The sequence below is a fragment of the Chamaea fasciata genome, unplaced genomic scaffold, assembly GCF_029207755.1.
Source record: "Chamaea fasciata isolate MVZ Bird 193981 ecotype frontalis unplaced genomic scaffold, bChaFas1.0.hap1 SCAF_3, whole genome shotgun sequence".
NCBI classification, from domain to species: domain Eukaryota; kingdom Metazoa; phylum Chordata; class Aves; order Passeriformes; family Sylviidae; genus Chamaea; species Chamaea fasciata.
The window spans coordinates 85,619,488-85,635,600 of NW_027094088.1; the positions used below are offsets into that span (position 1 = coordinate 85,619,488).

Below are 16,113 nucleotides of genomic sequence, written 5' to 3' on the forward strand. Positions count from 1 at the left end.
TCGGATTTTCACTACAAACTATGTTTTTGAAATTAGACATTATGCTTCAGAGCATGTCTTATTACCAATGAGGACTCATTTCTCCTTTTATTTTACTAAAAAATGTCTATCAAATTGATTTACTATTTCCAATATTAGCTTTATTGAATGCATTGCCTGTCATCTGACAAGATACAGCCATTTTGTATGTTGCCTTTAGGGGACGTTTCCTTCATAAAGTTACTGGTTGTCACTATGTCCTTAACAATGAATTTTCAAAGTTGGAAAATGTGTATCTCTAAAAACTAATGACATGACATATTAATTTACTTCTGAATCTCCTTCTTCTATACCCAGTTTTGTGAGTTCAATGTCAATAGCATATATTCAATATTTTAAATTATTCTTATTATTTTTACACAGCTTTATGAGATTATTATTTGTAGTCTGATGGTCAGGGCTATCTTCTGGAAAGAAAAAGCTGTGAGAACCCCTAGTACTCCACAATGACTTTGACCATGGGTTATTTTACAAAAGGTCATCCTTATCTCTTTATTAAGTACATGTTTACCCTAAAGACATAATTTGAAAATCCATATGCTGAGGTAGAAATTGATATATAGTGCAGAATTCAGTCTGGTATGGAAACTTCTAAACATAAGTACATATAGGTATGAAAAAATTTTAAGTTTCCATTTCTGTACATATATCCTGAAATATATCCTTGTTTTACATGCCTGTATTAAGGTATCTAAATTGAGCCTTTAATATTAACCCTTAAATCTAAGGCCTAATCAAACACATTAACGCATACCCAGAAAATACCTCCTCTTAGAAAAAACAAAACAAAACAAAACAAAACAAAAGAAAACAAAACAAAACAAAACAAAACAAAACAAAACAAAACAATCCAGAAGAGAAATTATTAAAAACATCAGCCTTAAAGTGGACCACTGATGGCCTATACTTCAAAATCAAATAAAAATAATATCAAAAATTTATTCACTTCCCCAGATCATGGACCTGGGTTTTCCTTGGTTTTGTGATATATATTTTCTCAGAAACAATCAGATTAATCAAAATAAACTGAAAATGTAAAGGTCTAGTCAAACCAAAAGGAACATTAGTTGTATAGGTTATAGAATGACATTTGGACAATAGTTTGAGCTGGCAGTGGCATGGAGAGGTTGTAACAGAAGAGTGTCTCTAAAATAAAAAGCTTAGTATCTATAGAAAATCCATACACAGCAAAATGTGTCAGTAAGTGCCTTCCCACCTCACTCCCAGTTCTCCCTGGTTCTTCCCCACAACTGTCTGAACAAGCAATTTCTGTGTGTTCCAGAGATTAAGATGATTTTTGTCTGGGATTTCATCTTGTATCATCATTCTTAGATAGTTGTGCACCTACACACTGTTCTTCCATGGTTCCTTAAAATGACTCACAAGAAATGTCTCTATTTCTGCAAAAAAAAGGTGAGAATGAAGCCAGGAGCATGTGTGTCCTGTCACAAGTGCTAGACACTTTCTAGACTAAAGAAAGCTGGGTAATTCTAGTGACTAGGTCACAAGGTTGTGGACCTAAGAGCACCTTGTTCTCTAATTTTGTCTGAAACACTGACTCACTGATATATTTAGAAATCCATATATTTCCTTGACTATGATGAAAAATTTTCTACTAGAAAAACCTCAGAGGAAAATAATGTTGTGTCTAATCAGATTTTTCTTGTGTAAATCAATTACAAAAATATGAGAAAAGAATAGTCTCCTTCAGATGAAAAAACAAAAATAAAACATATTCTAGCAGTCAATTTTACAGGCAAAGTAAGTAAGGAAAGATAGACTGACGATAGACAGATGATAGACAAAGAGACAGAAAGATAAACAAAGAGAGAAAACCAGGTGGTTTTGTAAATTTAGCATCACTTTTCTTTTGCATTTGCAACAAAGAAGAGGCAATATACATGAGGTATTTGTTATCTAATTTAAGATCAGTATACGTTCTACAATACAAATTACACTGACAGCAGGTAGAACCTGATATCAGATAAATACACACTGAAGTATGCAGAGCATGCTTTGCTGTATAATAAAATAAAGAAATGAACGTTTAATACTTTTAATTGTAGTTCTGGAGGAGGTGGTGGTAAAAATTTTTACATAGTTTATTCCTCAATGATTTTAATCACTTTGTGTGCATGAAATGAAGAAGAATGTTTGTAAGCACATGCACAACTTGTGGACCTAAAACATCCGATGTTTGACTGTCCACTTACAAGAAAAAGGGGTAGGGAAGGGAAAAATGGGAAGATGTAACGTGCATAGAAAGAGACACTATCAACTATCTCCTGTACATGCTATAACTTTCAGAGTCTAAACTGCTTAAAAAGAGATTAGACTGCTTCCTGAATGCAGCTGACTCTTTCTTTCTTTTAAGAATTTCTGTAGTAGCTGCAGGGCCCCTTTTGGCTAAATGCGGTCAGAATTTGTTTGAATGAAATAATTATTTTTAAGTATTTTTTGTGTTAATCATCTCATATTTTATATATTTACATTTTGAGCTATTTTTTAATATGAAATCAATAGCTTATTTTTGTGAATAACCATTAAAACTGAGCAGGTATCAAAGAAGTACACGCTGACATTTAAAAAAGAAATTTAATAGCACCATATTTCAGTCAAAATAGCAATTGTGACTTAGCATAAATGTAAAGGATTTAGTTTTAAGTCTGGTCAAAATAATGTACTCTTTACAGGCTAAGCATACAAATAGATCCATTATAAGCAGTGATCTTATTTTTCTAGTTCTCCATTTCTCTACATGTCAGTACATGTGTCATGGGTTTTGTAAAGAGTGTATTCTCTTCCATCTCGGTGGAGCAGAATTGCTTATCTTTGCCCAAATGGCTCAGTGTCACTTATCAGATGGTGGAGTGCTACTTATCTCTCTTCATTGTTTCACTACTTCCATGGGAATGTCTTCTGCTAATGGACCATTAAGAACTCATCAATGACATTACACATTACACTGCACTATTGTAAGCTGCTCCACACAGGGAGGAGGAGCCAAACCATCTTAACCTAGATAAAAAGGAGCCACAGTCTCACTAGGGATCCAGTTTTTCCACCGGATCCCTGGAGGAAGACCCGACCCGTCTCACCATTACTGGACCCCTTTTTTCTTCAACGGGACCATCTCTACTCCAACAGAACCACATCTGCCACTCCAGGAGGGCTTACTTTAGACTGCTTCCAACACCCTGACCAACAGGGTGTCAAGTTGTATTTCTGACTCTGTCAGAGTTTTCTAGGATTTCTTGTTTGTTTATTTGTTTGCTTATTCTTCTGTACTACAACATCTGTATTTTTATATCCCTAGTAAAGAACTGCTATACCTATTCCCAAAATCTTTGCCTGACAGCCTTTTAATTGCAAATTTATGATAATTTGGAAAAAGGGGGGAGGGGCTTACATTTTAAGGGAGAGTCCAACCCTCCCTGGCAGATACCTGTCTATCTAAACCAAGACAACATGCTATCCCATAATTATTGCCATTCATGTTGCTGGAATGACTCCTGGATTTGTGTCAATACCTGTGGTGTGATTCTGGTTCTATTTTCCAAATCCGGTTTTAAGCCTAGGCCTTCTAAGGATCTATTAGTAAACTTGACATCAGGATCATATTCACATTAAGTCATGAACTGACAGTCACATTATGGCATTTTGATGAATGTTTTTGATATATGCAGAGATATTTTGCTTTGCTTACACAGTTATGGGTAGATAGAACAGAGAAGACAGCCACTAGAAATTGCATCATTAGGATAACATGAGTATCAAAAATTATAACTATAGCCTGTGAAATTTAGAATTATATTATATACTCCATTACTTTGAATAATAGCACGATTGCAGAATGTTATCCCCAGCACATGCACTTGAATGTATATTACATTTAGTTAACTAGCTATACAAGAAATTTCTCTTACTCAACATTATCAGAGAAGATGATGATAATATTAAAAAACCATCACAACTACACCATGCTTTCAGCTAAAAATCTATTTAGCCATAATCTAGTAGCTATTCAACACAACAGTTTTGGTTTTTCAGTGAAATTGCTTTGCTTGGAGCTCTTCATCTAGCATATTACCTTCCATTTAAACTCGCTTAAATCCTGATATACATATGTATTATTCTCATTAAGATCTGGCCACCCTGCATATCTTAAGCTTAATAAAAGATCTTCTATTCAAGTGAAGTGATAAGTTATACAAATATTGTCCCTGCAATCTTTAAATAATTTAGAATTTTAAGTGATAAACCTACAAACATTTTTATCCTTGTTTCTGGTCATTTCAATTCAATTTATATCAGATATATTCCTTTAATCAAATGCCATTTTTTATCAAATGCAACATTGCCCTTGAGTGCTTCTGTTTTAAAGGAATTAAACCAGCCTAGTTCATGGGAAGGAATGATAAGTTGAGTTGCATCCTCACGAAGTAGAACTGGTTTGAATTAAGTACAGTAAAAATATGGTATGGGGTAAACCTCCTCCATGTATAATCTGTCATAAATTGTAAGATAAATATGAGTTGATACATACACACGTTATGCTTTCTCTGTGCTGAGAGAGAGTGCATGATGAAGTAGTCTTATTTAATGACTTGATGTTCCTTTGATCTGTTTATCTGATATACACCAAAAAACTGCTGATACAGGATGAGATTTTAAGTACCACACACACAAAAAAAAAATGGAATGGAAGCATGGATAACTAAAGGAGAATCAACAAAAAGATATCAAGAAAATGGTAGATTTTCTCTTAGATTTTGCAACAAGATGCAAGTGCATAGATACTACTTTACTAATATTTCAATATATTTTCCTGAATATTGGGACACTTCAAAGCCTGAAAGTCTTAAACCATTCTTCTTTATTCATCTGCACTGAATTTCTTGTCTAGATTCAAATTCTGAAAACATGACTCACAAAAATAACTACATTTTAATGACAATGGCCTCTGGAAACAAACCATACAGAAATATAAATATAAGTATAAATATAAGTATAAATATAAGTATAAGTATAAATATAAATATAAATATAAAAATAAATATAAATATTTCAAAAGGGTTATTTTTCACCAAATAAGCCTTTTCAAAATTTTTAGATTGAATACTGACCAGATTTTGTTAGTTAGGACATACAGTGATTGACGTCATGAACAGGCACGTGAAGGTCTTTGCTTCCCTCTAGTGACTGGTCCAGGAAGAGATTTAACTGAACCTGCTCACCTTGCTCAACTTTGGCTCAGAGATTCAGCAAATGATTAATTACGTGTAAAGAAACCTGAGAGGTCAGTGAGATGGTGATACAGCATTAGAGCATGTATGTTTGTGATAAAGATTGATAACATATGGCAGATTTACACTGGACATGTGTTTGATTGGTTTTGATGTAGTTTTACAGTTTTATCAGGCAGAGATGCAATTTCAATGTTGACAATTCAAGAACAACTGCTAGAGTTGGAAAATGACCTCTAAGATAAATTTCAAAACACAATTTCAAATATTTATTTGAGGTCATTTTTGCCAAAAAAACACTTGTAGTAAGACAGACCAGACTTCAATGAATTACATTATGTTTGATTTATCAGAGGGAATGCTTATTAATTAAGGAGAATTAGATGTACACATTTTCAAGTAAAGAAGCAAACCTACACTCCACAAGTGCTAAAAAATACATTGTAATATATTGTATTACATTCTCCTTATCATATTACTAAAACTAGTTATATTTATACCAGTTGTAGCTCTGTTTTGTTGGTTTGGGTTTTTTTTGTACTGACTGCAAATAAATTTAAAAGAAACAAACAATATGATTTATTTACAAGAAATTTTATGCACATGACATGTACCCCTATTTTCAAAGGAACAGTGCACAGCTCTTCTCACATGGACAAGCAAATATTCCCCAGATTATTCAACTTCTTTGGTGGCACAAGCAGATTTTATTTTTATTTAACGATGGCATAATACAAGGACCTTTAGTGCTTCTGCACTACTTTTGTTGGACAAACAAAGCCAAATTCTCCAAAACAGACAACAGTCATGAGATCATCAGAATGAATGAGAAAAAGAAAGAGAAATATCATTATAAAACTATTTATACTTCAGAGATCTGCTTCATGGCAAGAGAATGATACTGGCTTTGAAAACAGCTAGGGAACATTGTCACTTAGGATCAGGAATCTGGAACATTGTCACTTAGGATCAGGAATTTGGAACTCTAACTCTACCAGGGTTTAATGAGTGAACTTGAACTTCATCCAAGTTCACTCATTAAACCCTGGTAGAGTTAGAGTTTCATCATGTTCTAGTTTTCCTTAGCTGTAAACCAGGAGGATGGCATGAACTTCTGTGTTAAATTGCTTTTAAATTTGCGGGTGTGAAAACCTTTATGAGGTGCATGACATAAATGAGAAAGGTCGCTAAACTTTTGCAGTGGAAATTGTGCTATTTTGTACTTTTGCAAGGTGTATTCTATTTAGTAAACACTGTTTTCTCCTATAAGTCAGTCCAAGGCCAGCCCCACGCTGGACTACCAGGTCCTGTCTGTTGCATTCCTTGGTGAAGTTTTGTTAAGAAAAAAAACAATAGCATTTTATTTGACTTAGTAAGATCCATGAATTTTTGTGGAAGCCTAGATACAAAACCAAATAATGATTGATTGTTTTCTGTAGTGAAGTTTATTCTGTAGTGAAGTTTATTCAAAATTCAATTATCTTTTGTCCTCATTATACACGAAAAATCTGTCAGAAGTCTAATTATAATCTTTAAATTAGATTATGAAGATACAATCACTGGTTCTTTTTAGTTACATTCCAGAATTTAAATTGACTGATATTACAAGAAACCACTATTTTTAGTTTGTGAAAATCTACATTTACATAACAGCAATAAATAGCAATTGAGTTCTCAACAAATGGAGTTGATTAATCACCCAGTAAAAATTAAAGTGAACTTATTAGCAGAAATTAATTTGATTTCTTTTTTTTTGTTATAAGTCTCAGCACGCCATGTAAGCTCTGATCATGGCCGTGTAGGTGTTAGTGAAGAGCAGTGTTATAAAAAAAGTACTAAATTATAAATTCCTCCCATATATACTGATTCATTTTGTGTATGACTTAAGCAAAGAATGTCTCTTTTTCAACATAAAGAAACTCCATTTATATTGTACAATATTTCAGAATTAATTTTATGCATTACAGTATAATCTTAGCAGTTTGTGAATTTAAAAATTTTTAAATTTAGGTCTTGCATGGCTTGCATGGTTCTCCACTGGATCTGATCTGATTCAAATCAGTCAAAGCTTTTTAGTTGTCTGCAAAGGAGTTTGTATCAGGTTTTTCATTCCATACTGTTTTAATGAAAAAGAACATGATTCTGTAAAGTCTTCCAAGTCCTTATGCAGGACTATCAGGAATACAATGTGTAGTGTCCTATTACACAGGTACCACTATGGAAAGTTCTTCATAAAAATAGGCATTCCAGGAGGCATTTAAGTTCGTTAACGAACATAAGCATAGAAACTAACATGGAAAGAAAATGTTCTCCCTTGAAAACAGTGCCAGAAGTAAAGCCTGACTGTAAGACTGGACCAACACGACTGACTGCAGTCAATGGAAGAAGCAAAGCTTTATCTGGCATGTACTGCCAAACTATATTTACTGTCATTCAATTACCGCAATATCTTTCTGGGGACAAAAGAAATATGACTGTGAAGTAATATAAAGTAAGGAGATGTTACTATTAATATTTTCAGAAGAAAATTCTGACTTAGGGTATTCTAATGATTTGATGATTAGTTTGACACATTTTGACGAAAGTTATAAAGAGTTTTCTTGAGCACATTTTCAAAGGTTTGCAAGGCTAGGACAAAAAAAGAAAAAAGAAAACCCAAACCTTTAATGGTTCATTGTGCTAGCTTTAAAAATCAAAGTGGAGAGGAGAGAGACATAGTAGAGCAGTGTTCCCTGTCAATTTTGCCACTGGGCAACAAAATGCATAAGTTCTTTGTTGGCATGTACACAAGTTTGTATTTTAAAGCTGAGCTGGAGAAAATTACAACTAACTGGTAGACTCTTGTTTATTTGTACTGAAGAATTCCTTTAATGGACTAGTTCTCCAGACTTGTATCCAGGGACAATAGAAGAAAAATAATTAAAAGCTGTAGGGCATAATTAAAAAAAAAAGAATTTGTAAACTTTTTTTACCCCTCTCTAATGGAGGATGCTACAATATGTCTAGAGTATAATCGTAAAGTTATATAAATGTATGCATTTTATGATTTTGCAAACATGGATATTCATAGTTTCATACAGCTTAAGGGTAGAAAATGTAAGCCACTGCCCATGGAAACTTGTAAAGCAATAGGGGGAAAAAAATAGAGCAGATGTACCACTTGTTCTAACCTAAAACTGCACCAGGTCAAAATTCTTGCAATATTAAAAATTTCAGCTAATTGCATTGTACTTTTTCCAACTGTATAGTCAGCAGGTACAAACTATTATGAACACACATATGGTCATATAGAACGCTGTCATACTGTTATAACATCCTTCCGCAGCAACTGGCAGAGAGAGCTTCAGAATACTAAGACCCTTTCCTTACTCAGTGCTGTGAGATGTGTTACACCGCATACAGATGTGCAGCACACCTGCAACAACTGACTCTGTCCTGTGAAGAACACATATGCCCACATTATGTCCAACACACTTCTGAAAGAACAAACATCAGCTGCACTATTTTGCTAATCAGTTGGTGACTCTGGAAATTCCCATGCGAGATATCACTTCCTCTCTGTGGCCCAACACATTCACCCCACCTTCCATGCCCTCACTGCAAAGCTGAGGACTGCATGTCAGGGCAGTACTTGCCCCATTCAGTAGTGTGCGCCTACCTTTCCAGCCTCCTACTGTGTATTGAATCCTGCACCCTGGTTCAAAATTTCAGGGGCTGGGTCCTTCCTCTAAGACAAATAACTGATTTTGTCAGGCCAAACTTTCATAGATGCTAGAGATCCATTGTGCCCCTTTAGACTGGGATAAATTGCCTTCACAGTGGCTAGCATGGGGTTATGTTTTTGATTTTTGCTGAACACAGGGGTGATTAATTATAGAGATGTTTTTGTTATTGCTGAGCAGGGCTTACATTGAGCCAAGGCCTTTGCTGCTTTTCATGCTGCCATGCTGGTGAGGAGGCTGGGAGTGTTTGGGAGGCTGGGAGGAGACACAACCAGGACAGGTGACCCAACTGTTGATTGAGACTGTTTTTTTCCTGTCTCCCTATCCTTTCTTGTTTTCCTTTCCAGAAAACTAGGAAGGACAAAAGAAAAGCTTTCAAGTTTTGTTTCATCTTAAAATCTTTAAAATCACTTTTGTGGGGTAGGAAAGTCAGTGCTAGTACCTGACCAACTCCTTTTCCTTCTTTTTGTGGACTATGACACCTGAACTAATGTATCACAAACCATTTCTGACAACGGAAATTGTTTTCTCCCACTAGATAATGCAAAGAGAAAAGACACAATTCTGAATTTTTGGTTGGTTAGTTGGTTGGTTTAAGGAACTGAATTGTTTCTCCTTAGAATGTTAAGTAAAAATATTGCAAGAATTTCCCTATGAACTAGACAGAGAAGCATTCAGTATCCTAACATTTTACTGAAGGCAACATCTGATATATTTTCTGAAATGAGTAGGTGAAGTTATCACTCATTTCTGAGGGGGAAAAATCACCACTTACACACAACTTATGCTACCAGCTTTGTGTAGGGAATCTGGAAGTATCAAAGGAAGCACCAGAAAAAAAAAGCCTGGTTTCAATCACCACAGAAAGATGCACTCTAAATTTTGGGATAATAGACTGAAATAAAATGTTGCATTATTGGACTGAGTTTAATACGTGACCTATTATTTTGTTCTTTAGTTCCACTGTCTTGATATTGTACACATATTTAACCAGATGCCTACAGTAAAGGGCACAAGGCTGCCAGCTTGATAAATGGGAAACCTTATGAAACATAGTCAGAGGCAAGACTCCCCAAATCTCATAGAAAAAATGGATTAAAACTGCTTTTACCGAAGTTAGGATGATCAAATTGTCACAGATACCAATGGCAGTAGGAAAACCTTCATGATCAGGTGTGATTAAACAGCACAGAGATCCAGAACTTTCTTCAAGGATGGAAGTCAGAGAACTGCTATCATTGATTAATCGCCTGAAAAGCATGTCCAAAATCCAGGTAGACAAAGCTTTCCTTGTTGCTTGAGAAGTATTAAACTGACAAGATCAGTGGAAGGAGTATCATTTACCAAATGTGAATTTCCAATGCAGATAAAGGTGTGGGAGAAGTGGCTAAAAAGGTGGAAAAGCCCATTAGAGGTTGCTGCTGGCTGGATACCAACGGTAAAAGCAAACACAGTTTTCATCTGAAAACCACTTAATTTAAAACACCTGACTCATGACAGACTATTGATTAGTTAAGCACCCTCAACTAAAGCAGACTACTTTTTGCTGGATTTATTCCAAAATGCTTGCCAAGTCCTGGTTATGCAAAAATTATCCAGTTTGGAAGGACATGAGTACATCACAGCTCTGTAGGATTTGCAATGTGAATTGGGCTATTAATCCATCAAATCCAATTGCCGGCTGCTGAAGATAACTAATTCCCGAGACTTAGAAAAAGTAGAAAAATAAAAGAAAACCAAGCCACCAAGAACTGAACATAATCATGAGCACCTAACCAATTGTATAGTCCTCTACATATTTTTTTTGCTTAGATTTATAAATGATAGAAACTGACTCAGCATTATAGAGCTTTCAGAATTTAAAACTCACAATGTCAGAGGAAAAAGTCTGAAATATTTCTGACCAAATACAACTACAAATAAAATGGTCCAAACGAAAAAGAAACGAAATAAGAAAAAATAGGAAAATAAATTTTGAATAAGCTAACAGTAGAGGTACTCTCCACAGGAATGGAGAAAAAAAGTAGGAGTTTGCTCTTGCTATTGCACATTCTGATAAGAGATAATGTCACATTCTCAAAAAATATCACACATACATGTGCAAAACAAATAACAGTGGTGTCCATGCAGACCTTGCTGCATCACATCTTATTGGGAATATTTCAGGGCTCATAACACTTTTAAAAATGGACACACCTCCAAGAACAGCCCCAGTCTTTACTTTTTCTAACATATTCAATAGCTACTATTAAATAATATGCCTAGAAAAGATATTCTTCAGAACACAAAAGTGCATGTTTCTCCTGCAAAAACCTCAGATTATTTAATGTAAGCTTTATGTAAATTTTAGGTTTTTCAAAAGTTTACTTTTCAATCTAGATTCTGAAGCATATTGAATGAAGTATTTATCCATAGCACTGAACTTCTCCATAAAATACACTAAGAGAAATGCAAAACAAGTGGCAAGCACAAAACGCATTTGTTTGTGACTTCTTCACACATTCATCCCAAATACCTGAATAAAATCTTTTAATTACATTATTAAATATGCCGCCAAAAAAAAGGTGTTGTGGTTTTTTAGTAGTCTAATTACACTCAGACGTGCTATTGATAATCTGGACTGGAACAGTGAAATCAGAGCATGTGCTCTAAATATACAGTACTGAAAGTAACCTATACAAAAAATTATAAACAAAGCACTGTACCACTTCTGTATAAGCAAAATACTGTGAAGAGAAAACAAAGAACCTGTTCCAAATCTTCTGCATTTTATGTGCTCCTAATAATGCATAATATGAGGTCTTTCATATACTTCACTCCACAGATTTCATGGAAATTGAATACTGTGATGTTACCAAATAATGGTATTATAATTCTTTTGCAGAGACACAGACCATGGTTCTACATGTATTTGGAAATATTTCTAGTATCATGTCCAAAGTTTCACATTTCTGTATTATACTGTTGTTTCTCAGTCATCAGTGTGCTGATGTAAGTCCAAGCTAAAGGATAAAAGCACTCACAATATCACAAAAATCATGTAATTTCTAACACTGTAGATATGTATTATAAGACATATATTATATGCCAGGATCATCAGTACAACATCATCTTTAAAAAAAAATAACACAGCAACCATATAGGGATCCTTCTTGAAACAATCTGCATTGATGCAAAGTTTACCTTGACTTTAATGGGAGATTTCCTGTGAAAGATTAATGCAGCAAATTACAACTGCATAAATTTGGGATTAATTTTAAACCACAACTGGATTTTGCCAGTTTGCTTTCTTACAGCAACACTTTTTTTTTTGCTATAAATGGGAAACAGTAAAAAATGTAGAAGACTAATAGTAAGATTTCACTGCTTAGTATACAGGTATTATTTTAAGAAATTTAAATGAAAATTTGAACTAACTAAAATGAAGATTGCTGTGGGGATCACAGTTGAAATTGTATTTCTCCCTGCAGTAACAGAAATGGGAGTCTTCCTTAGTTATCATTTAACCACTTGCTTGTTGCCCAGCAACTACCATGAAGGAACTACAGTTCTTAGCCATTCTCATTTTAATCTTGAAAAAGCAGATTAAAATTACTATGTGAGGAGTCTCTTTCTGGTGAGAATTTGTAATATTTCAGTTTATGTATCTGCAAAAATGAAGCCAAGTGACTGGAGAATCCAGTACTTCCACTCTGTCAAAGGTTCACTTTCTCTGCCCTTGTATTAACCCATTTACTGACCAACTATTTAAATATTGTTAGGTACTTTGTAATATTTGAGCTATAGCAATAGAAGCAAACATCTGTCACTTACATTCTTGAATCATCCCACAGCACACAGTAGGGATTCAATGTGCCCTAAGAAGGAAACAAACAGACCTATTAGTTACCTGTAAAAAAATATCTGTCATGCTTGACCTAAAAAATTATTTCAGTCTCCTCCTACAAGATCATCCTAGTACTCTGCTGAACTGATGCCACTGAAACGAGAAAAGCTTACAGTTAATTCTTACAGGATATTTTGAAGGCACTTGAACCTCACATCAGAGTATACGTGCATTCTCGGCTTAAATAAGGAAAGCATAAAGTTGTCTATTTGGTATATCCTAGTGGAAGAAAGACATGAGATAATAGTTAACCTTTTAAGAGACTTGACCGAACATTTCTGGTGCTTTTAGAGGAAGAACTTAACACCCCTTGAGAACTTGGATGTCAAAATCAGCAATGGCTTTAAAAAAATTAAGCATATGTTTGGCAAAATGTCTTGAGGTTGGGATTTCAGATTCACAGACTCCACATTCAGTGTCCAAGGGTTTTTTCAATTAGGTCCTAAATCAGCAGAGGTTTTTGTATATATATATATATATATATATTTTTTTTTTTCTGGTTGAGTTTTACAATACTGGTTCCCATCTCTTCAAAGTCCACGGAAGATTTCTGATTTGATTTAGAACAGATTGGGTACCTATGTTTTTATTGGAAATCACTGAACCATGGAGAACTTTTTGGGATATCAAAAAATCTATAAAATTATTCATGTTTATTTTGTTGCCTAGGAAGTGTAGAGACAAAATTGAAATTCACTCAGATTAACTTAGAAGTACTTAAAACCACTAAACTATATTCCTGTTGACCATAAGCATTAGATGTTCCCAGGAGTCAGAATTACATAAAAATTATATAAAATATAGAATAAATATATATATTTAAAAATCATAAGTGATTTAAATAAACAGGTGGAGTTCATTGTTTTTTGATGTCAGTGCTAGTGAACAGTGCTAGCACAGTGGATGCAGTAGATATAAAGGTACTTTCATATTAAAAAAGCACACCTTAATATTGTATTCTCAAAAATGATTTATTTATAGAAAAAACATGGCAACCTGTAAAGTAAAAATATATTAAATATTTAAATTAGTCCACTACCTCTTTGTCAAAGATAAAAAAGGTCTTTCTGCAGATGCTTTTGAGAGAGGCATTTAGGGAATTTCTGAACCTCAACTGCAGTATTTTGCTGACTGCATAGAATTTTATGAGTATAAATATTTAAAACCAGCATATACTTATGGCACTTTATATTTACATAGAACTGTACAAACATAAATAAAGGATGCTCCATCTCCTGAAGTATTTATAATATAACGAAGAGGAAGGGGAAGAGGGCACAGGACAAAGCAGTGGATAATAGGCCAATTGAGATTTGGAGAACAGGTCCTGGATCACTTGCCAGGAACTTTCAGGTACATTGTGGACTAAGAGACAGAAAGATAAGAATTAGGAACAAAAAAAAATAGTGAAGAATTAAATTTTATTTAAAATGTAATTTTATAAAGACTATTAATTTGTATAGTAAGACTAGGTGAAGAAGGTTTTAATTCTGATACATCTGATACAGCTATATGCATATTAAAAAAGTACTTCTATCGCTGCATCATAATAAGGCTTTACATCTCTCAGATCTGAGACTTGTCTTTCCCAGCAGTGGACATCATAGAGTTTATGCTTGCTATTCCCACAATGCAAATAGAATAAATACAATAACACTTTCAGAAAAAAAAAAAAGTCCATTATAAAGAAATCTACAAAATAAGCAGAATTAAAAACCTTTGCAGAAAACTGAAACACGATAAAATTGCTGTCAGATCAAACAGTTTGCTCTCTTTGAAATGTATTCAAATGAAAAGAGTTTGTTTGGCTCTTGCAGTCACTAATGAGAGATTAGGCAGAAACGTGGGAAGCAGGATAAATATTTCTCCTGGTCCACAAGAAAGTCTCGTGGGAGGGTTTGTTCCAGCAGAAGTGGCAGCTTGCAAGGGCACAGCACCCTTTCAGAACTTCTTCCTCCTTTGATACTTGATCAAATACCCTTCAAGCACGGCTGGGACCACAAAGAGTGGTTTCTGTATTGTTTCTGTATTTGCTTCTTTGCCTTTAATCTGTTGCTCTCTTTTTCACAGCCTTTCTGGGGTACCTCTTGGCAATGTTGCACTGCTGTTGTAGAGCTGCCTCCAACAGCCACAGCTCTCTGAGGGCAGTGCTCTTACCAGCTAATTACTCAGCTGAAGCCTAGGAAGCAGCTTCTGTGTTCATTAGTGTTTACAACTGCTCTAGCATTGGTTTATATACTACAGAACATTACTTGGATATCTCAAAAATGGGCATATGTGTGTGAGTGTGTATGTGTATATATTTCTGTCTGGCATCTAAAACTGAACTTTGGAGATGTGATTGGCAACTTTGACAGCTATCCAGCACAGTGCCAACTGTGTTTTGTAGCCAGGGTTTTCAGTTGCATTGAGAGCTTCATGTCCTCTGCTACTGCTGGCTTGCTATTCTAGTGGCCCTGGAGTAAACTTCTGTGCTGTCAGAAGGTAAGAGTTCATATTCTCTCTAGGGCAAATAGGATTCTGTTTGAGTTGTGCATTTTTTTAAAAAAGATTGCTTTGGTGTCCCTTTAATCAAACTACTGGAAAAATCTGACCATATTCCTCTACATGTTCACATTTTATAAGACCAAATATCATGTTCTCTAAAACACAGATCACAGAATATTCTGAATTTAAATGGATCCACAAGGATCATGAAGCCCAGCTCTTAAGTGAATGGCAATATGGGGACTGAACCCACAACCTTGGTGCTATTTGCTATTACCACAATGCTCTAACCAACTGATCAGCTGGTTAGCTGGTCAGCTCTCTGTTATATTTGTATTTATCTACAAATCCAAATACCATGCAATATATTTCAAACAGCACATGCAATTGTGGTTTGCACTTCCTCCAAAAGATTATCCTCCAGTTTTATTAATAAAATGGGTAAAAAATGAAGAAATTGTTATAAATTTTCAATAAATTGGTATTTTAAGCCTGATTTTAATTAGCTATATTAACTCATTTTAAATGCTCCATTTGCCAACCTTTTTTCATCTTATCTACTTTATTTAGTCAGCAGATGAGAGAGAAAAAACAAATGTGTGGATATACTCCTATACACTAGTAGGCATGCTCTACAAAATGCTTAAAATGTCATCATTAAATCAATTTGCAAACAAACTGTTCTGAATAAATGAACAGCATTTGTAAGAACAAAGGTTTAGAAAGAATAAAT

The 16,113-nt window shown here is 34.5% G+C and overlaps 1 protein-coding gene across 6 annotated transcripts in view; it reads right to left on the reverse strand.

The window, feature by feature from the left end:
* The window catches only part of ADGRB3 (adhesion G protein-coupled receptor B3), a 448,258-nt gene that overhangs the window by 163,936 nt on the left and 268,209 nt on the right, over positions 1 to 16,113 (reverse strand). For all 6 annotated transcript variants that reach the window (XM_066179725.1, XM_066179722.1, XM_066179723.1 and 3 more), the window contains one exon: positions 12,821 to 12,864. In XM_066179725.1, the coding sequence (XP_066035822.1) occupies positions 12,821 to 12,864 (44 nt within the window). The remainder of the gene's footprint in view (positions 1 to 12,820; positions 12,865 to 16,113) is intronic.